Source organism: Erythrolamprus reginae, chromosome 5, assembly GCF_031021105.1.
Source record: "Erythrolamprus reginae isolate rEryReg1 chromosome 5, rEryReg1.hap1, whole genome shotgun sequence".
Taxonomy (NCBI): domain Eukaryota; kingdom Metazoa; phylum Chordata; class Lepidosauria; order Squamata; family Dipsadidae; genus Erythrolamprus; species Erythrolamprus reginae.
In genome coordinates, this window is record NC_091954.1 from 82,869,318 (window position 1) to 82,890,619 (window position 21,302).

The 21,302-nt window shown below is 36.4% G+C and overlaps 1 protein-coding gene across 2 annotated transcripts in view; it reads right to left on the minus strand.

Moving 5' to 3' along the window:
* The window catches only part of DOCK10 (dedicator of cytokinesis 10), a 203,492-nt gene that overhangs the window by 33,868 nt on the left and 148,322 nt on the right, over positions 1 to 21,302 (minus strand). For both annotated transcript variants that reach the window (XM_070753304.1, XM_070753305.1), the window contains exons 27-39: positions 20,378 to 20,449; positions 17,000 to 17,146; positions 15,032 to 15,115; positions 14,284 to 14,380; positions 11,687 to 11,731; positions 10,855 to 11,030; positions 10,576 to 10,692; positions 9,248 to 9,359; positions 8,001 to 8,122; positions 7,022 to 7,136; positions 5,258 to 5,324; positions 3,321 to 3,368; positions 2,740 to 2,841 (exon numbers count right to left, since the gene is read on the minus strand). In XM_070753304.1, coding sequence (XP_070609405.1) covers positions 2,740 to 2,841; positions 3,321 to 3,368; positions 5,258 to 5,324; positions 7,022 to 7,136; positions 8,001 to 8,122; positions 9,248 to 9,359; positions 10,576 to 10,692; positions 10,855 to 11,030; positions 11,687 to 11,731; positions 14,284 to 14,380; positions 15,032 to 15,115; positions 17,000 to 17,146; positions 20,378 to 20,449 — 1,304 coding nt within the window. The remainder of the gene's footprint in view (positions 1 to 2,739; positions 2,842 to 3,320; positions 3,369 to 5,257; positions 5,325 to 7,021; positions 7,137 to 8,000; positions 8,123 to 9,247; positions 9,360 to 10,575; positions 10,693 to 10,854; positions 11,031 to 11,686; positions 11,732 to 14,283; positions 14,381 to 15,031; positions 15,116 to 16,999; positions 17,147 to 20,377; positions 20,450 to 21,302) is intronic.

Sequence of the window (21,302 nt, forward strand, 5' to 3'; positions counted from 1 at the left end):
ACCAATAGTGGAAGTTGTGCTGCGTGCACAGTTTATGTTCTCCTGCATGTGTGCGTGTGCATCTCAGTGTGTTTTTGCTTCTGCGCATGCACAGGAAGCAAAATCTCACAAGGGGACGCGCACGTGAGATTTCAGTGGGGTTTTTTGCTCCTGTGTGTGCGCGGAAGCAAAAAAATCACAAAAATCTCGTGTATGCTCACAAGATTTTGTTTCCTGCACATGCTGGGATGTGCCTGTGCACACGCAGAAGAAAACAAGCTTCACACGTAACGCACCGATAGCGGCGATAATGGGAATCTGACCCTGTATATCAAGGATTATCTCCGGGACCACCTTCTGCCACACGAATCCCAGCAACCAGTTAGGTCCCACAGAGTGGGCCTTCTCTGGGTCCCGTCAACTAAACAATGTCATTTGGTGGGATCCAGGGGAAGAGCCTTCTCTGTGGCGACCCCGGCCCTCTGGAACCAACTCCCCCCACAGATTAGAATAGCCCCCACCCTCCTTGCCTTTCATAAGTTCCTTAAAACCCACCTCTGCTGTCAGGCATGGGAGAACTGAGATATTCTTTCCCTCTAGGCTTCTACAATTTATGTATGTGTGATTGGTTTTATAATAAGGTTTTTTAGCTGTTTTAGTATTGGATTGTTGCATGTTGTTTTTACCACTGTTGTTAGCCGCCCCGAGTCTACGGAGAGGGGCGGCATACAAATAAAATAAAATAAAATAAAATAAAATAAAATAAAATAAAATAAAATAAAATAAAATAAAATAAAATAAAATAAAATAAAATAAAATAAAATAAAATAAAATAAAATAAAATAAAATAAAATAAAATAAAATAAAATAAATAAGGAATATTTTTGAGCAGTAGAGAGCTAATTCTTGGTATCTTAGGGGAATAATTGAGTACAAACAATGTACTCTTCTCGATTAGACCCAATGGCAATGCTGAAATGATAGTTTGGTATTCATAGTTATGTACATATGAAGGCACAAGATATCTAAAAAGGTACATTATTAAAAGAGGTATTTGTCACCATGGACTCTAACCAGTGTTCTCTCTAAAAAAATTTTGGGGTGGGCAGAAAAGTATAGTGTCTGAGCGGCAGTCCCTTCGGGACTGGGCGACACAGAAATAATAATAAAATTTCCCTCTCGGCTTCTGGGCAGGTTTGGAAAACTCTGAGTTGATGATGATTTTTAAGTGAGCGATTGCTCACTGCTCAGCTTAGAGGGAACTATGACTCTAACAAGAAATTTCAACATGGGCTTTTAAAAAAGACCTATTTAGGTGAGAACGTTGAAGGTCATATTTAAGAAAATTGCTGGGCATGTTTACAAATAGCATGCAAAAGTGTTATATTTTGGGTTTATATATATAATTGTATTTGTATACAAATAATTGTATAATAAAAATACAATTGGGCCATTAATATTTAACCTCATAGATTTTTAATACTCTCATAGTCTTATAAGATAGACCGGCAAATAAGTTTTAAGAGCTTATTCTAGTGATTTTTTACAATGAAGCAATAATGGTGGAAATTTGACACGCTGCAGTTGCTATGTTTTTGTTACAGTCAGATTTGATACTGATGATTAGATGAAGCAGTTACAGTGCTTCATTATGGAGTCCTTCTGCCCTCCCCACCATGTCTAGCCATAAAATGAAATCAGTGTTTATTTGGAATTGCAGAGCAAGGCAACGCATTGTTATTCCCCCTGCTACTTTGAATGTATCCATATGCCATGACACAACGAGATCAACAAACTAGTTTCCTAGAAACATAGAAGACTGATGGAAGAAAAAGACCTCATGGTCCATCTAGTCTGCCCTTATACTATTTTTTGTATTTTATCTTAGGACGGATCTATGTTTATCCCAGGCATGTTTAAATTCTGTTACTGTGGATTTACCAACCACGTCTGCTGGAAGTTTGTTCCAAGGATCTACTACTCTTTCAGTAAAATAATATTTTCTCACGTTGCTTTTGATCTTCCCCCAACTAACTTCAGATTGTGTCCCCTTGCTCTTGTGTTCACTTTCCTATTAAAAACACTTCCCTCCTGAATCTTATTGAACCCTTTAACATATTTAAATGTTTCAATCATGTCCCCCCTTTTCATTCTGTCCTCCAGACTATACAGATTAAGTTCATTAAGTCTTTCCTGATACGTTTTATGCTTAAGACCTTCCACTATTCCTGTAGTCCATCTTTGGACCCATTCAATTTTGTCAATATCTTTTTGTAGGTGAGGTCTCCAGAACTGAACACAGTATTCCCAATGTGGTCTCACCAGCACTCTATATAAGGGGATCACAATCTCCCTCTTCCTGCTTGTTATACGTCTAGCTATATAACCAAGCATCCTTCTTGCTTTTCCTACTGTCCTAAGAACTAAATATCATAATACAACCACAACTTCCTAAGAACTAAATATCATAATACAACCACAACTGAATTAAAAACTCAGCACTTTCTAACCTCTCATTTCAACACATCAAATAAGGTTAGCAAATGAGCTTTACGTTTGATTTTGGACACTTATATGTTTCACTTTTTTGGGGGGGGGGAGTATCTATTAATAATATTATCAATATTATCACTAGCATCTATCTACTCCTGAATTCTTCCAGATTATCAGTGGTGTACAACAACTCTATATGTACTTAGCTTCTGTTGGGTCATCATGGCTGTTTTGCACTAACTTTCCATTTATTTTGTTAAATCTTACCACTGTGGTAGAAGCCCAGACGTTTGACAAGATGAACTGGAGCCTTTCAATGTTCCATTATTCCGTGTGGTCTGAGCAAACTTAACTGCAGCAGCAATTTTCCTGATAAAAGAGAATAAAATAAAAACTGTATTATAATATCATTTATTACTATAAATATCGGGAACATTTATCCAAAAAAAGGTCTTGAATTATATTACTGGTTTCACATTTATATCAGAGTAATATTCTTTTATAAGAAAACAGGTCTCGTAGTTAATCATTCTTATGAAAACTTTATAGTATGGTAGGGTTTTTAAACACAATCCATATTATTTATCTCATTACATTAAACTTTCATTGAAGTCAATTATGTTTTATACTTGCAGCCTGTTCTTATGCAAAGGTTTATGGGCACCTAGTGAAAATTCACAAAAAATACTTATTTTGGAAATTTATGATCTAGGATTCATTGTAATTCATACCCATGCTCATCTGTAGATTCAATACTATACACAAATAATAAAGTTTCTTGCGGTAACACATTAAATTCAACATATCCTTCAAATATTTTTGATACTTTTTGATGAATAAAACATTACCTTACTATATTTCGTTTTCCTAGGTATCTGAAATTTTGAAGGCAAACCCTAAAGATAAAAAGATGGAATAATCTCAAATAGTTTTCCTTCACAGTTTTAATTTACTTCTCTCACAAAACATCAGAGCTACAGTAGATTTTGATACAATCCTGATGAGAATTCTATTAGTAAAATCATTCAAGTAAATGACCACAATCATGCTAGTTTCAAGCAGCAACTCTTCTTTCTACTCCTTTCCCACAAACCCACCTTTGTCGTCAAGCGTGGGGGAACTGAAACATCTCCCCCTGCCTATGTAGTTTTCTGTGTATGATATGACTGTATGTATGTTTTTTATATATTGGGGTTTGTTTTTTAGACTTTTTAAATGTATTATTGTTATTTTAGAATCTAACTATTAGATTTGTAATTATATATTGTTTTTATCATTGCTGTAAGCTGCCCCGAGTCTACGGAGAGGGGCGGCATACAAATCTAATAAATAATAATAATATCCAAACTTCACTATTGCATTCAGCAGACGGATATTTGCTTTATAAAAATATTTTAGATTTCTAAAGCAATGAAAAGAAATGCATTTCCAAACTCTAATTGTGTGTTTTGTTAAATTGTTCTTGTACAATATCAAAACTGATTGCATGAAAACTGTCTACTCATAATAGTAAAGCTAAGGACACTATCTGGAATATTCTTGAGTGAAGCTGTTGCCCATTTTCTGTACGTTACTTTTCCCAGAAGACACTTCTGTGACTCAATCCTTGTATTTTCTAAGCAGTAAAATATCAACATCTCATATTGCAATGAAGTTAGACAGTGATTGTGATGTTAATGAGTTCTTTTTAAAATTATTTATTTGTTTGTTTGTTTGTTTATTTATTTATTAAAGTTACACACCATCCCACTTGCTGCATATGACTCTACAGTGTTCCCTCGATTTTCGCGGGTTCAAACTTCGCGAAACAGCTATACCACGGTTTTTCAAAAAATATTAATTAAAAAATACACCGTGGGTTTTTTTCTATACCACGGTTTTTCCCACCCGATGACATCATATGTCATCACCAAGAGTCACTTCTCTCTCTCTTTCTCTTTCTTTCCTGTCATTCTCTGCTTCAATCATTTTCTCATTTCTCTTTTTTTCTCCCTTTTTCTATCATTTCTCTCTCTCTCTCTACCTTCCACTCTCCCCCCTCTTGCTCTCTCTCTCTCTTTCTCCCTCTCTGTGAGAACACCTGCCCCCACCTCTCCTGCAGCCCCCTCGCTGATACCTGGGACGAAAGCACTCTCAGCTAAGGGACTGTGAGAGGGGCGGGGCGGGCATTCTCAAAGCGCTCAGAGCGGCTACCGGCCGAATGAGGAGGATGAGAAGCCGTAGCCGCCAGCGCTGCTGCAGGAGGACCCGTGTCCCAAGAAAGCCGGTGAGAGGGGTGGATCGGGTTCTTTAAATTGGGTTTTTTTAGATTGTTTTTAATATTAGATTTTTTACATTCTCTTTTTATATTGTTGTCAGCCACCCCGAGTCTTCGGAGAGGGGCGGCATACAAATCTAATAAATACAAATACAAATGATGTATCCCCACTAGGCCCCTAGGTCTGTTGGCAAAGCCAAGTCTTATTTGATTATGACAAGTTAAGAAACTTTTTTTTCATTCAAGTTACGATATATTTAAGACAAGAAATGTTACCTATGATACTTCTAGATTGTACATTGTGATTTTTTTCTTTTATTCTTTACTAACTAAATAAAGAAAGATGTATTAACATTTCACAATTTAAATCATGGAAGATTAGAGAGATTGATCAGCTGCATAAAGTTACGTGGGATATGCATTTCTTTTGAAAGACTTAAAATATGGAGATTGAAATATACAATTATGTTTCTATTTTAATTAATACCAACAACCACCTTGGAAAAACAAACCTCAGAGTGAGCTTACTCTAAAATGCTGAAAAAATCTGTTATTTCTGTAAATGGTGCCTTCTGCCAGTAAGAGATCAATGTATCTAGGAAGAGACAACAAAAACATAGGAATGTATTATTTATTCTCTTATATCAAGTTATTATACTCTGTGTTAATAATGAATATAATCCATCCTATGGAATCCAATGGCAATATTTACAGTCTCAAGATTTGTTATCAACATTGTATGGATCATCAGCATTCGCAGCTTTTGAAATACTAAAACCACCGTGTTAAATCTTTTAAAACAAAACCCTACTATTAGTTTTTATACATGTTTGTCATCAATAAATGAATTTTATTTGCAGATGTCAAGAAATGAATAAAGAATTTGTTCCTGGTCTAGTCTAGACCAGGGTTGGCAAACCTTTTTTTCCTTGGATGCCAAATGCACACCTGCACATACTATTGTGCACATGCAAGTGCCCACACTCATAATTCATTGCTCCCTGTCCCCCTGCGCATGCGTGCGTGATCCCCCATTCCCGATTTCCCGACTTTGAGTGTGTTCAGTAGGCCTATTTTTCGCTCTCCCTAGCCTCCAGAGGTTTTCTTGAATCTTGGGAGGGAGACAAAAATGGGTCCCCCCTGGAGGCCTCCAGAGGCTAAGAACATCCTCCCAGAGCCTCTGTGCAAGCCAAAAATCAGCTGGCCAGCACACACATGGGCACTGGAGTTGAGTTAGGACAACGGCTGTCATGCTGGCAGATAAGGCTCCGCATACCACCTGTGCCACACACGCCATAGGTTCGCCATCATCGGTCTAGACAATAGGGGAGTGGATGCATTTTCGGTGTCCTTACTAAGGCCAAAAGACTGATACTGTTGCATTGGAAAGATAAATGTATGGTCCATTTCACTCATTGGGTTGAAAACTTGATTATACCTACCATCTATGAGTGGATTGACTATAAACATCGAATGGACGAATGTAGTGAAATATAGATTTATAATTATACTGAAATGCTAATTATGCTAAAATGATACATAATAATTTTTCATTACATTGTATTTTTATACTTTATTCTATTTCTTCTTTTTTTGATGATGTGTTTAGCACAATTAATTTTGTCATTTGTATTTTTCTGTTTTTGTCATTATTTAAAAGCAATAAAAATTAAAATTAAAATTAAAACATTATTTAAAAGCAATAAAAAATTAAAAACTTCTCTGTCATAACTCATTTAGTCAAAGCCTATTGTAATGACTATTGTCATATTTTCCAAGCAATATTTTCTACCAGTAGAATTCAGAACATCACTGTAAAGCACTATGGAGCAGTATATACATCTGTTATTGCTATTATGTTAGGTGTATGTAGAAGTAAAAAAAGGATTGTGACATGCTTTTAAGATTCTTTTAAAAGAATAACCTGACTGTACTAATATACTATCTTAGAAACCCCATTCTGACCTATTTTGAAGGACTGACAGATTATTTTTCATACTTGAATGTATGAATTTTTTTTTCATATTTGGATGTATTTTATTTCAAAAGCTCTTAACAATTTATTTCAACGTCTGAAGAGTAAGAAGATTTTTTATAGATATGCTGTTGAGAAGGAAAAATAAGAACGTCAAAGCAGAGAGAAAGATAGTAGCACAAGTAGAGAAAAGGAAATGCACATTGCTGTTTTAAACCTACTCTCTGTTGTCTTGTAAACCTAAGAAATTTCTCCCAAGAGAACATAATCAGCAGAAAAGTAAGGAAGCAGGCACAGACTGTTTACTGTTCACCTACCTTCTGAAACTGTTTTCATAATATGAAGAAAACACATTAAGAGACTTCTTGTTTCTGCTTGATCTAATTTGTCAAAACGAAGAGCTGATCCAATCAGAGACAATGGCCTTACAATCTGTTGTGGCAAAACATGTAATCTTCATAAATCAATGTTACATCCAAAATATACTTTATATACACACCATTTTAGTTATACAAGTTTGGTCTAATGGTTAAGGCACTAGGCTAGAAATCTCCTGCCTTAGACATGAAAGCTAGCTAGTCCGATAAGGTCCCACAGAGTTGGCCTTCTCCGGGTCCTGTCAACTAAACAATGTCGTCTGGCGGGACCCAGGGGAAGAGTCTTTTCTGTGGCGGCCCCGGCCTTCTGGAATCAACTCCCCCTGGAGATTAGAACCGCCTTCCTTGCCTTTCGTAAGCTACTCAAAACCCACCTATGTCGCCAGGTATGGGGTAACTGAGTTGCCCCTATGCTATGCTAAGGCTATGGTAGAATTGTGTATGGTTTGTCTGAGCTGTATGTTTCTAATAATGGGTTTTTAATGTGCTTTTAATATATTGGATTTGTGATATTGTATTTTGTTGAGAACCGCTCCGAGTCCTCCGAGAGGGGCGGCATACGAATCTAATAAATTATTATTATTATTATTATTATTATTATTAATTATTATTATTATTAGTTAGTTAGTAACTCTGTCTCAGCCTAACTGTCCTCACAGAGTGTTATTGTGACAAAAATAGGAAGGGATATATGCTTGCTGCCTTAAATAGGAAGGAATATATGCTTGCTGCCTTAAATATTTATAAAAATAATAAAAGTGGAATATAAATAAATAAATAAAATAAAAAACAAATGTTAAATAAAATAACTATAGCACCATGTGAACCAGAGTCAGCTGCATTAAAGAATTGCTGCATGAATGCTGCATGAATGGCTCACATATTAAAATCTAGAGTACTAGATCATAGAAATATATACCTTTTCACAGGCTTCATTTGTTTCACTGTTCTTTTCATTGGTACTTGGGTTAGAGTCAAGACTTCCTAGGGAACCTCTGGAGTCAGCACGGTTTGCTGCAGGAATAACTATTGATGAAAAAGCTGGAAACAAAATCCACAACGAATGTGCTAAAATGATGCTTATGGACACAACAATTAAGCAGGATGAAAACCAAACAACAGTATGTAACATTGACTAGACACTGTTAAGACAAGCTACAGGTCAGTTAATGAAGATCTTGAAAGGCCACGAGCTGAGTGCATGAAACAGAGTAGACGTATAATGACAAATGCGATGATACATATTTTGTGTTAGATGATTTCAGATACATTCTCATATATGATGGATCAAAAGCCACAGAAATAGAAACATTTATTGGGTATGCAATTAGTATTCCATCTTGAAATGCATCCATACAGTATACAGTACAAACACTACTCTACTAATGAACTTTGTGAACTTTTGTGATACAAACAAATCTGTCTAAATCCCAAAGTTGGGAGAAGGTAGGAAAAGTCCAGCTTCCAGTACATCTTCAGGTATCTATTGCCCCAGAAACCAATCCTCCCACACCTTCTTCTAACTTCCACCAAATTCCATACAAAGCCCACTGAGCCACTTCTCCAGGAAAATGGACTGTTTCAATTCTGGAAGATAAGCCTACACCATTGTTGTCAGGTTTTACAATGTTACCATCCATGCACTGCAAATGCTCTTTTATGCTTGATAGACTTGGAAACAAAACAACCTTACAACAGACTTTTGAAACATAATCTGCTTTTAAGTAGAGTATTGTCTTCATTTGTTTTCTATGAATTGGGTTAGATTTTTCACACGTGTATACATCTAAAATACTGATATACCACCATTTATTAGGTAATCTCTTACAACTAATAAGAGAACAATAAAATCAAATTATAAAAATGTTGTAGGAATGGTATATATAGATGAATGATTGCTATGTTAGTTCAAGGTAAATTCTTTTTTTTTTTTTAGTTGTATTTTTAAAATAGTGTCCCAATAACAGCCATGGACATTTCAAGAAATTTCAAGAAATTGGAGAACTTTGGATCTTGTGTAATCAAACTCAATATATATTCCCTACTTTCTTCTAAGATCAGATCACATTAATGCAAAAAATACTAAAAAATAATTTAATGTAAAAATTGTAAATAATGATACTTGCAATAGAACAAACAGTTATTTTTATATAAATGCTTTCGTACCTGCAATTGAATTAAGAACATCTTTGGAGAAAGAAGTATCTACTGAATTTGCATGTTTCATTGTTGTCTGACTCTGAAATCCTACAGTGGTGCTCAAATCATCTCTAGATCCCTAGATTTAATGACAGCCAGAGAACAAATGTGAGTATTACATCAATATTCAAAAATTGTCACTTAATGCTAATTTTATAATTACATAACCATTGCTTTGACATTAGGATAGAATCATAGTTTTTCTCTTTTACAGTCCAATGATAAGGACATTTGTTATCTTCACCATCATCACCACCACACATTAATCTATTCCTGCTTGGTCTAATTTGTCAGCTTTACAGCATTAATATTTGCAAATATTAATAAATTCCTTTTCCAAAACAATAAAATTAGTTTAGGAAAATATTCCTCTCTCTATGACTTCCTTTAATTCTAAACCAAACATAAGGTGGTGATCTTAACATATCAGTTAAGGGAATGCAGATTTTTTAATGAGTCAATAAGGGAGACAACTTTATTGGAGATGGGAGGCCAAATACCGAAACTAACCTGATTATGGCCACCTAGTAAGCTTGTAAGTGATAAGAAGTACAAATTGGGTTTTCTTTCTCCCAATAAATAATTGCAATGGATTCATTTTAGGTATCTTTTTAGTCTGAAACCATGAATTTTTTCCTTCATACAGTAAGTCCAGCAGTATAACTAATTTAAGTAATTTTAAATTAATATCCACATCTCAGACATCAACACCCTTGAAAATGTCCAAAGATATTTCACCAGAAGAGCCCTTCACTCCTCCACTCGAAACAGAATATCCTACAAAAATAGACTAACAATCCTGGGCCTAGAAAGCCTAGAACTACGGCGCGATTTGAGTATTGCCCACAAGATCATATGCTGCAACGTCCTACTGGTCAATGACTACTTGAGCTTCAACTGCAACAACACAAGAGCACGCAACAGATTCAAACTTAATACGAACCGCTCCAAACTTGACTGTAAAAAATATGATTTCAACAATTGAGTTATCGAAGCGTGCTGTCTTTGGTGCTACTGGTATTCCTCCCCAGGCCGTTACGTGTGTACGCATGCCCATCGGTGCAAGATTTGCTTCTGCGCATGTGCAGAAGCAAAACAATGGTGAAAATCGCCAAAATCTCACTCGCGTGAACGTCTTCACATGAGATTTTGCATTCAGCATATGCACAGCAGCCAACTCTCACATGGGGGTACACGTGTGCGCATCAGGGAAACGCAGCTGTGTGCACATCCCGAAAATTGCTGTCGGAGCGTAGCACCTGACCGCTCCGATAGCAGGCCAACTGTGAACCCACCTGATTAGATGTGTTGATACTGAATAAAAACATATCTTTCAGATATATCCTTGGCATATTGTCCAAAAGCATCCCATAAAGAGGCATGTACAAGTTTGCTATTTTTGCCTGCTTCTCCTGCAGAAAAGACATTTAAAGAATATAGCTCAGTATAGACAACAGAACGATCTCCTCCGTCAAGGCAAAAAGTTAAACTTGTTGTAAGTTGCCCTGAGTCTGCGGAGAATGATGGCATAGAAACCCAATGAAATAAAGAGATAAATAAACAAACATTCATACCGGATCACTGTATCGATTATCAAAGGAATGTTTTGCCATCAGATTTTTGAGCATGGCTAGGGCCATGTGTCTGATGTCCTGGTCTTCTTGGAGTGCAAACCCAACTTCTCGAAGAAGTAATCCAATTAAAAAATGCTTCCGGCAAAATTCATTTGTCACAATATATTCAGGAACGTCTGGATTAAGACAGTCAAAAGTGTTGTGTATTTAAAACCTGTCATATATATGCTCCACTAAACTATGTGTGTTTGTGTATGCATATGGGGGCATGGCCTATTCAGTTTCCTGCACCACAGAAGATACTTGTATAATTAATTTGCATTCAAATGATTCCAGTTTTGTAGAACTTATTGTTTTAATTGATAAGTCTGTTAATGTTGCAGTTTGAGTTATAAATCAGTAGTAACATCTGTTAATCTGTACCTGATGTATTATAGTAATGTTTTCTTTAGTACTTTGCAAGATGAAGTGGATATTTTTATTGGCCAAGTGTGATTGGACACACAAGGAAGACAAATTCCTTGTGTGTCCAATCACACTTGGCCAATAAAAATTCTATTCTATTCTATTCTATTCTATTCTATTCTATATTGAACTTTGTGCTGAATTTAGCTGTCCAAAAATAACCAGAAGTTTTCTATTCTTCATCCTACAATTAATGCAATGTATACTATCACTCCAAACATGTCTGCCAGTCAAACTTGTGGGAAAGTAATTCCACTTCAAACTTGGGCTCAGTGTAGAGTAGTAGATAATTTTTTAAAAATGCTAGAAATTGAATTTGATAATGCCACATTTAATAACTAAGACTGCAAATTGTACTTATGCTTACCTGATGCATGAAACTGCTGGGTTGCTTCTGATGGTGTGATTGGATCTTGAATGGTGTGGTAGAAATATATGGAAAAGGGGAAGAAAAAAAAAAGAAAGAAAGAAAGAAAGATTTAGATATATGATGATGCTATTTGTAAAGGTATAATTTTATGGTGCCATATTCAACCATCCACACTTCTTAAAACATATTGATTAGAAATAGTGCTTTTGGCTTGGGTATTTTGATATCAGTTCCAATTTTTCTGGATGCTAAGCTTTTTTTAAAGGAAGAGATTATTTTATCTTTTTATGAACTTCACACAGTAGTTTGTGTGAAACTGATGGTGTAAAAGTATTGTAGAAAAAGAAAATGTTTAAGATTCAATAGGACCAATGAAATAATCATTTCCTGTTAATTTATGTAGGGACAAATGATACTGCAGAGAGCTAATACAAGCATATTCGTGTGAACACTGAAAGTCTAAGAAGGATTCTCTTCCAGGCAATAGAAAGTGACTGGAAAGAGAAAGAAAAATATGGTAAGTGACTATTCAAGATAAAATCTCAAATACAAATATAAATAGTGACATTCTATTCATGTTCTAATCTAATTGAATTGTTAAGTGAAAAATTAACTAAAGTTTTTGCATGCTGCAAACTGTAGCACTTTAAACTGGATCTGAAGTGGGTATATGGCAAAAAAATAAATAAAAATAAAAATGGAAGAAGAACCACACATGGAGATTTGTGCAGTGTAGAAGAAACAGAATACTGTAATTGGACAAAGGAAACTAAGAATGACAAACAGAAAACATGGCATCGGACCAGAATATCTCCGAGACCGCCTTCTGCCGCACGAATCCCAGCGACCGATTAGGTCCCACAGAGTGGGCCTTCTCCGGGTCCCGTCAACTAAACAATGTCGGTTGGCGGGCCCCAGGGGAAGAGCCTTCTCTGTGGCAGCCCCGACTCTCTGGAACCAGCTCCCCCCAGAGATTAGAACTGCCCCTACCCTCCTCGCCTTTCGCAAACTCCTTAAAACCCACCTTTGTCGTCAGGCATGGGGGAACTGAGATATCTCCCCCGGGCCTATACAATTTATGTATGGTATGCTTGTGTGAATGTTTGTTTAATAATGGGTTTTTAAAAAATATTTTATATTGTAAATTATTAGATTTGTTACAAACTGTTTTTATTGTGTTGTGAGGCGCCCCGAGTCTGCGGAGAGGGGCGGCATACAAATCTAATAAATAAATAAATAAATAAACAAACAAACAAACAAACAAACAAACAAATAATAGATCTTAAAGTTCACACCCTTCCTTTATTTCTGCTCATGACAGAAAATATGTTAAGATAAATGATTTAACAAGAAAAATGAAGATCAGTTGAGATACCAAAAATAACATTTGGGTTAAACATGTGGAAAATCAAATAAAATAAGTGCTGTTGTTGATGTCTAATATTGCTCACTGAACCATGAGGAAGATAAGGATATGGCTTCTTAAAAAGAAATTGCAAATATTTTTAAGAGACCTAAATTAAAAGTAGTGATGACTTTACTGATTATAAGTATTTGCACACCACAATTCCTGGTGGTTTACACCATAAACAAATGCAAAGTAAATATAAATATAAGGCAGCTGAGTAAATAACCAGTAACTGAAATAATGGCCCAGCTCATCATTAAATCACACCTAACTAAAACAGTCTGATAGCTTTGCAGAAATGTAATGATAAAAATCCAAGACATTGTAAACCAACAGTTAGAACAATTAATCAGTGGAAAGGCTTGCTTCCAGAAGTTGTGGATGCTCCGACATCTCCAGTTTTTAAGAAATTGGAAACCTTTTGTCTGAAATGATAAAGGCTTTCCTGCTTGAACAGGGGGCTAGACTAGAAGACCTCCAAGGTCATTCTGTTAACTATTGTATCTACCACAGAGAAAGTTTCTCTCCTTTAGGTCTAAGGGCAGCAGTGGGCTATGAGCCGGAATGCTAAATTGCACTTGCTGCCACAGTTCGTAAGTTCTTGAGGGGCCAGCGCGATTTCGCTACTGCACCTGTGGAGGTAGCAAAATAGCGCACAGAGCCGCAGGTGCGCCCATGTTTTGGTGAGGTTTTACCAGCGGCTATGTGCGCAATTTTTCTACCTCCACAGGAGCAGCAGCAAAATCGTGCTGGCCCCCGCAAGAACTTACGAGCCGTGGCGGCAAGCACAATTTAGCGTTCCGGCTCGTACCTCATTCCTGTCTAAGGCCCCTCATTTATTTGATGGAAAGAATCAAATTTTAATAATCGAATGTAAGGTTTTCAATTTCAAAATACCTTTTACTTTAGTATTATAAAAAGTTGTCAAACAATTTTTAAATTCATTTTGCTGCTTTTTTAAATGCTAAAATAATAACTTAGTTACTGAAATAACATTTACTCATAATTGAAGTTGTAGTAAACCAATTTTATTGGAAATATGAAATTTGCACGCTCACTTAAATGTATTTAAATAGTACAAAACCCTAATATTTTTGTGAGCTTTATTACTAAGTATATACACTTAAAATTGAATACAGTTTCTTTTCTATTATAATAAATATTATATAAGACCATAAATGCTTACCTGGAATGTTTGCAGATTTCAGGGGTAGGCAGAGAGGAATGAAGTGTTCATAATTACAAACTTCTTGAAGAAAATCAAATTTATACTGGAACAAAATCTGAAAGTTTGAAATGATTATCATGTGACTTATCTACATTTATTACATGCATGTACATTCATTAATCTATCTGCATAACTACATGAAATAATAGTTATCTAGGTTAATGAATGTACATGTTTATTTATATGCACGTGAAAGTATTCTTTTCATGTAAGAGGATTTTTAAGAGATAGTTTATTGTAGAAATATTAAACTAATAAAGGGAAAGGAAGTCTAGTAGATAAATAATTGCTTAGATTAGATTGAATAAGAAACACATGCATTTCCCTGCTAAAGGACTACTAAATGAGGGAGCAACGAACAATTTCCAATGCAGAGACCTATATTTTTATCGAGAAACATATGATTTGATAGACTGACTTTTTATTCTTTCTTCGAAAATAAGAAACTGAAATCAACTACACGTTATGGAGAAGCAGCATACTACAAATATATTTTTCCTGTTAACTTCTTTGTAAAGTGATCATAAAACTTTTATCTAACAAAAGGAAACAAATATTCTGGGAATATTCTCATTCTATTTCTCTCTCTCTTTCCATCTTCCTAACTCTCTCCCTCTCTCTCTCTTTAACTGATTCTGATCATTTCTAAAGTAAAAGGAAAAATTGGCATAATTTTATGCAAACATACATTACTTTATGTATTTACCTTGTCATCACCTGGTCCAAACATGCTTATATAATTATTGATCAATTTAAATACATATCCACGATCCATAAATGTGAAACATCGCTAAGAGAAAAAATTGAAATGATTATAATGATTTCCCTAAAACCTTTAGAGAAAAACGTTAATAAGGAATATCATCTTGGCAATCTGGCAATAAATGATAAAGGTCAAATGTTAAAGTCAAGTACTCAATTCAATAGTTTTCTGATTAATCTAAATATCAATTTATATCAGTATTAATATGAAATTAAAATATTTTGTACTGTTTTCAATAAATAACCAGTATAAAGCACATTCTCTAGAAAACTTACTAACGATGTAAATATGTTCAAATGAAACAGATCCTATTTGTCACAAAAAGTTAAATTTCTTGAATTTTTGGCTATAAGAGCCGGGATGGCGCAGCCGGTAGAGTGCTTTACTGCAGGCCCCCGAAGCTGACTGTAGATCTGTAGGTCAGCGGTTCAAATCTCATCACCGGCTCAAGGTTGACTCATCCTTCCATCCTTCCAAGGTGGGTAAAATGAGGACCCAGATTGTGGGGGCAATATGCTGGCTCTGTAAAAGGTGCTGTTGCTAACATGTTGTAAGCCGCCCTGAGTCTAAGGAGAAGGGCAGCATAAAAATTGAATGAATGAATAAATGAATGAATGAATGAATGAATAAATAAATAAATAAATAAAATGAATTCTGAGCCATGGTGGCAAAGTGGTTAGCATGCAGTACTGCAGGCTAGTTTTGCTGATTGCTGGCTGCAATTTAATTGTAATCAGGCTCAAGGTGGGTAAAATAAGGACCCAGATTGTTGGGGACAATATGCTGACTCCGTAAACCGCTTAGAGAGAGCTGTAAAGTAATGTAAAGTGGCATAAGTCTAAGTGCTGTTGCTATTCTGCCCTTTTGTAAATCTAAAAACTGAACGGCAATCCTTTATTAATTAATGTTGTAGGTTTAATAAAAGGTTATCTCTTTTATTATAAAAACAGTAGCTACTCTATATTCATTTGGTGAAAAAGTATTCAAATGTTTCTTGTTTTTATGTTTGGGTTTGACTTTTCAGCACTGCCCAGTCTTCATCAGTGTAATAATGTTATAGTCATGTACTAACATGACATAACCAATGTTTCATGTTATGCAAATAGCATAGTGAAATATTTACTGTGAAAATGATTGCAAAGATTGTGGATTCTGCAAGGTACAAATAGATGAATGGTTATTTGTACTAAATACTGTTACCATCCCACACTGGACTTATAACCAATGTTAGAATCCTAAACTTAAAACAGAGGATAGGTGGCAGTGGTGGTTATTCAGCCAATAACCCAGACTAATAAGTAGAATATATATATATCTTTACATAAATTCAATAGCAGTAAGTAAACAGTCCACTTCATACATATGCAAGTCAAGCAATCAATTGCAAACCAGAACTGTATCAGAATATACAGTTCTATACATACAGCAGCTAAACAATGATATTTCCCTTCCGAATACACAGTTCTATATACATATATAATTCTACAATATTTCTCTCCTGCAGAACACACAGTTCTATATATTTATTTATTTCTATTTATTTATTTTGTCCAAAACACAATAATACACACCAACCCTTAAAGCAGCATTATGCTAACTCCTCCAAACATACATTTCTGCTTAGTTCATATATTAACAAACCCAATCGGTGAGGTACCTAGTACTGTTAGAGCCGTTCAGGAATGATACAACGTAGGCTGGGAACAGTCAGAAGGGTTTATTATTAATGCAGAATAATTAACGGTTGATGGAACAGGCTAACGACAAGAAGAACAAAATGGCCGTGCCTGGCAGCTATTTATATCCCTGCTGCCAGGCTGAGCCAACCAATCCGGTGTGTGTATTTTCCTGCCCAAGGAATAAGGGGCGGGTAGGCAGACCTAACTGTCTACTGGACACAACACAACTTACCTTCAGAAACCTGCCAACGCTGTGGCTTGCATTCTTTGTCTCTTCAAAAGCTTCTATGTGTTTCCAAATAACATGATCTGATATGTTCATTACAAGTTTATCTAGCTCAGTTTTGTACGATTCTGGAAACCTCTGAGCACGAGGAATCTGGTGGGACAGAAAATGGCTTCTTCAAATTTAGAAACTAATCTAGACAATACTCAATATTCCAAAATGTTTTCTTCCCCATACAACGAAATTAGAGGAATTAGTGAAATTGCTCCTGATTAAATGATAGGAGGTATCATTCTGTTGAACACTTTAACGATGGCATTTATTTGTTCAGAAAATGTATTCAGCACTTAATGCCTTCATGGTACTGGATGCTTTGTCAGTAGGTGCAACTAAGCCTCAATTAAAACGTTGTCGTTAAAACAAGACGTAGGGAAACAAATACAATTTGTCTTAATTTGGAACCAGAGGATCACATTTCAATTCCAGTGGCAATTTCTTTCACGGCTATATCAATCTCTGTTGAAATGATTAATTGTTGCCTTAAAGTGCTGCACAGATTGTATGAAATAGGCAGTCCTATAAGCAGTTGGTCTAAATTTTATTTTGAGATATTTAGGTTCAATGGTGCTCAGAACAGATTTCTTGTGCAGATAAATTACACTGATGTAACTACAGAAGCTTTTATTAACAACCACCAGCTGCAGAAAGCTGCCAATCCATATATCCTCTCCCAGCCCTTCTGTGCTTGCACCATACTGGGCACTCACACACTCCATGCACCCTTCATGCACACCCTCTCCAACATGTACTGCATTCTAACACTTTCACATACTATACCCCTAGAGCACCCCTTCACCTTACCCCTTCCTACACTTCTCCCATACCCTCTGCCATCCAGCTGCAGCCACTTACTTGCTTGGCTGTGACTTACAACTTCCTGACAGCTTCCTCTCTGACTTTAATTGTGGGAAGCCAGCAAGAAGTTGCCTCATCTAATGAGAATGTAATTTGGTTAAGGACAGCAACTGAGGCTGCAGGGATTGCTATCACTAAATGATACAGTTGTGCTTTATGATCACATCACTTAGTAAAAAAAACCTACTCCTAACTGCCATTGTAAATTGAGAAATACCTGTATTTGTATCTATATGTTGTAGTCTCCCTCCAGAACTCTATTCATCTGTCACTTCTACAGTCTTTGAATGAGACCATCAATAATTTCATGAATATCTAATAAGGGTAACTTGGCAGTCATCATGTATATTAAAGACAATTTTCTAAATTTTAATCTAACTTAAATCAATACTTAAGAATATAGCTTTGTCATTATTTTAAAAAAAATAAAAAGTACTTAACCCCAAAATATCAGCCAAATGTAAAGGTCTCTTCACTATTGGCAAACAATCAAGAGAAGCAAAGTTTAGCAAAAAGTTATTCCCTGAAATAGAAGGGATTTGAGGATTGGCACTCCTTCTTTAAATACACAATCTGTCAAAATAATCCGCTACCCGATTAATATTATGGACCATATATACATATATTATTTCTCTAAGTGAGTACTAAATCTGGATCTTTTCACTCCTAGTCAATTGAGAGAAATATTTTAATAATCAATAATAATCATAGGAGATTCTTTATTCCAAAATCTCAATTATCCCTTAACATAAAATCTATGATCTATTGGGAGTGGAAACTATGGGAAATATGTTGTAACAAAGTCAGCTATAAACTGACAATAGCAAAACAAGTACCAAAACCAAGAACCTGGTCAGTCACACTTCCCCATACCAAAAAAAGAAAAGAAAAAAAAGAATGCCTTTCTACACCATCTACACAACAAAAGGCAAACCAGCAGACTCCAGGAAAGACAATTAATACCGACTTTATCATCTGTCTGTCTGTCTGTCTGTCTGTCTGTCTGTCTGTCTATCTATCTATCTATCTATCTATCTATCTACCCATCAACCTACCTACCTACCTACAGACATACATATCTACCTACCTTCCTTCCTACCTACCTACCTACCTACCTACCTATCTATCTATCTATCTATCTATCTATCTATAACCCCTCCCCAATTTTATTAAAAAACCAATCATACCCACTCAGTTAACAACCATACATGACATTTACCGGCCAGGGGGCTAGACTCTAATCGTCCCAAGCCTGGTGGTATAGATGAGTCTTAAGACTCTTGCGGAAGGCGAGGAGGGTGGGCGCAGTACGAATCTCTGGGGGGAGCTGATTCCAGAGAGCTTGAGCCCTCACAAAGCCCTAGGCCCCACCAAGTGATATTGTCTAGTTGATGGGACCTGGAGAAGGCCAACTCTGTGGGACTTAACCGGTCACTGGGATTCAGAAGGCAGTCCCGCAAGTAATCTAGCCGATGCCTTGTAGGGCTTTATTGACAGACTAGAACAGGTTTTGCAGGCAATCTACATTCATCCAACTTAACTAGAACCAGCACATATGCTACCCAAGCCCAAGCCCCCAATAAAAAGTCTTGGAACCGCATTTTTGTCGGTAACTATCCCCAAGAACATGCCCTTTTATTGTTGGAACATAAACAGACCAATTTCCTGTCTACCTGTCTACTGGTCATGTCATTGGGTAGGGGTGGTTTGCCAGCCATGTGACCAGTTGGGAGTGGCTTGAATGATCATCATTGTTCAAGTGAACTGTTAAGTGTTTGACTTACAAGCTTACCAGTGTTGCTTGCTGGGGTGACAATTTGCTTCGCATTTCCTGCACTCTCCTTCCTGAGTTGCCCCCCTGCCTCATGCTGGGTAGCTAGAAGCATAAATGCTGCCAGCACTGCTTCCACCCATGCCTTCTGCTTGCACCTCAGGCAGGAGATGGCTGCGTGAGGCTGAAGTGGAGTCAGGCAGGAGAGAGGGAAGCTTGTCCAAGGCCAGGAAGGAGGAAAGAGGAAAAAAGCAAGGAGCGCATATGCAGCAGCAGGGGGAAAAAAGGAGAGCCGAGCCGAGACCAGTAATCCAGGAAGTGACAGCCATCAATCAGCTGGAGCTGCACACTCATCTTCATTTTCGCCGGTGGAACTGTGTTCCACCCCGTCCTGCCTACTGCTCACCCCTGCTGTCCACCCCTAACAACATATAATTCTTACTATTCAAAAAATGAACTTTACATATGCAGAGGAAGCCTAAAAAGCCATTAACTTGGTTTAAACAAGGCTCCGATTGCCCCCATTAAAAGTCAAATTGCCTCCCTGTGGGGCGTGGGCCCCACATTGGGAACCAGGGGTCTAAATTCAATGAAAAGCATATATACACTAATGTATGATTGCACTCATTGAAGAATATGATAATTAACATGTTTAAATATTGATAACATTTATTATGTAGTGCATAATAGCGTCTTACCTGTACTCTCTTTGTGTAAACCAAATGCTGTGCCATTGATTTTAATATAATTGCAAAAAAGAACCAGGAGTGCTAAAAATAAATAAATAAATATACTATATTAACACACCTATACTTTGCAGTTTTTTTTTTTTTTTTTTTACAAACAGCTTCCCCAAAGTGGGTTTTTCTATATGTGTTGAAACTACCATTTCCATGAAACCTAAGCAAAGTGGCTGAAATTCGCTAGAGCTGTATTTCCCAAATATTTGGAAGGCATAAGATTAGAGAAGAGAGAAATGAATTCTAATCTATGGAGCAATCTGAGTCACTTTTGAATAGACTCCCTTTACATAGTCAAAGTAATTTATTATATTGCTTTTTTACTTCTTCAGGTGGCCTTGAAAAGCTGCTGCTCTGGCCTGGGGAATCTTAGCAGAATTGGCAACGGCAAGGGACTGAGTAATTAATAAATTCATTGTTTTCCCTTTTCCAATTGGAATTTATATGTGAATCTCATTTAACTCTTTAAAATCTAACAAGTCCATTCATTATTTCAATCTGAACCATTCCTCTGTCTGCTACTTTAGTGCTGAATTGGTAACAGTTTATAAGGAATATGCTTGCTCAATCTGCTAGCAAGAAGCTGCATTTGTGTGATGCATTTACCAATATCGGTTTTCTTCAACAACATCACCATCTTCTTGTTTTTAAATCCTAATACAGTGATACCTCATCATACGAACTTAATTGGTTCCAGGAGGAGGTTCGTAAGGTGAAAAGTTCGTAAGATGAAACAATGTTTCCCATAGGAATCAATGTAAAAGCAAATAATGTGTGCAAATCCTTCAGGAAAATCCCAAACTTTAGAAGGGAGGCGAACAGAGGGCAGGGAGGAGCAGCTAAAGGGGGCGGGTGGAAGAAGCAAGCCTAGGCTAAAGGGTGA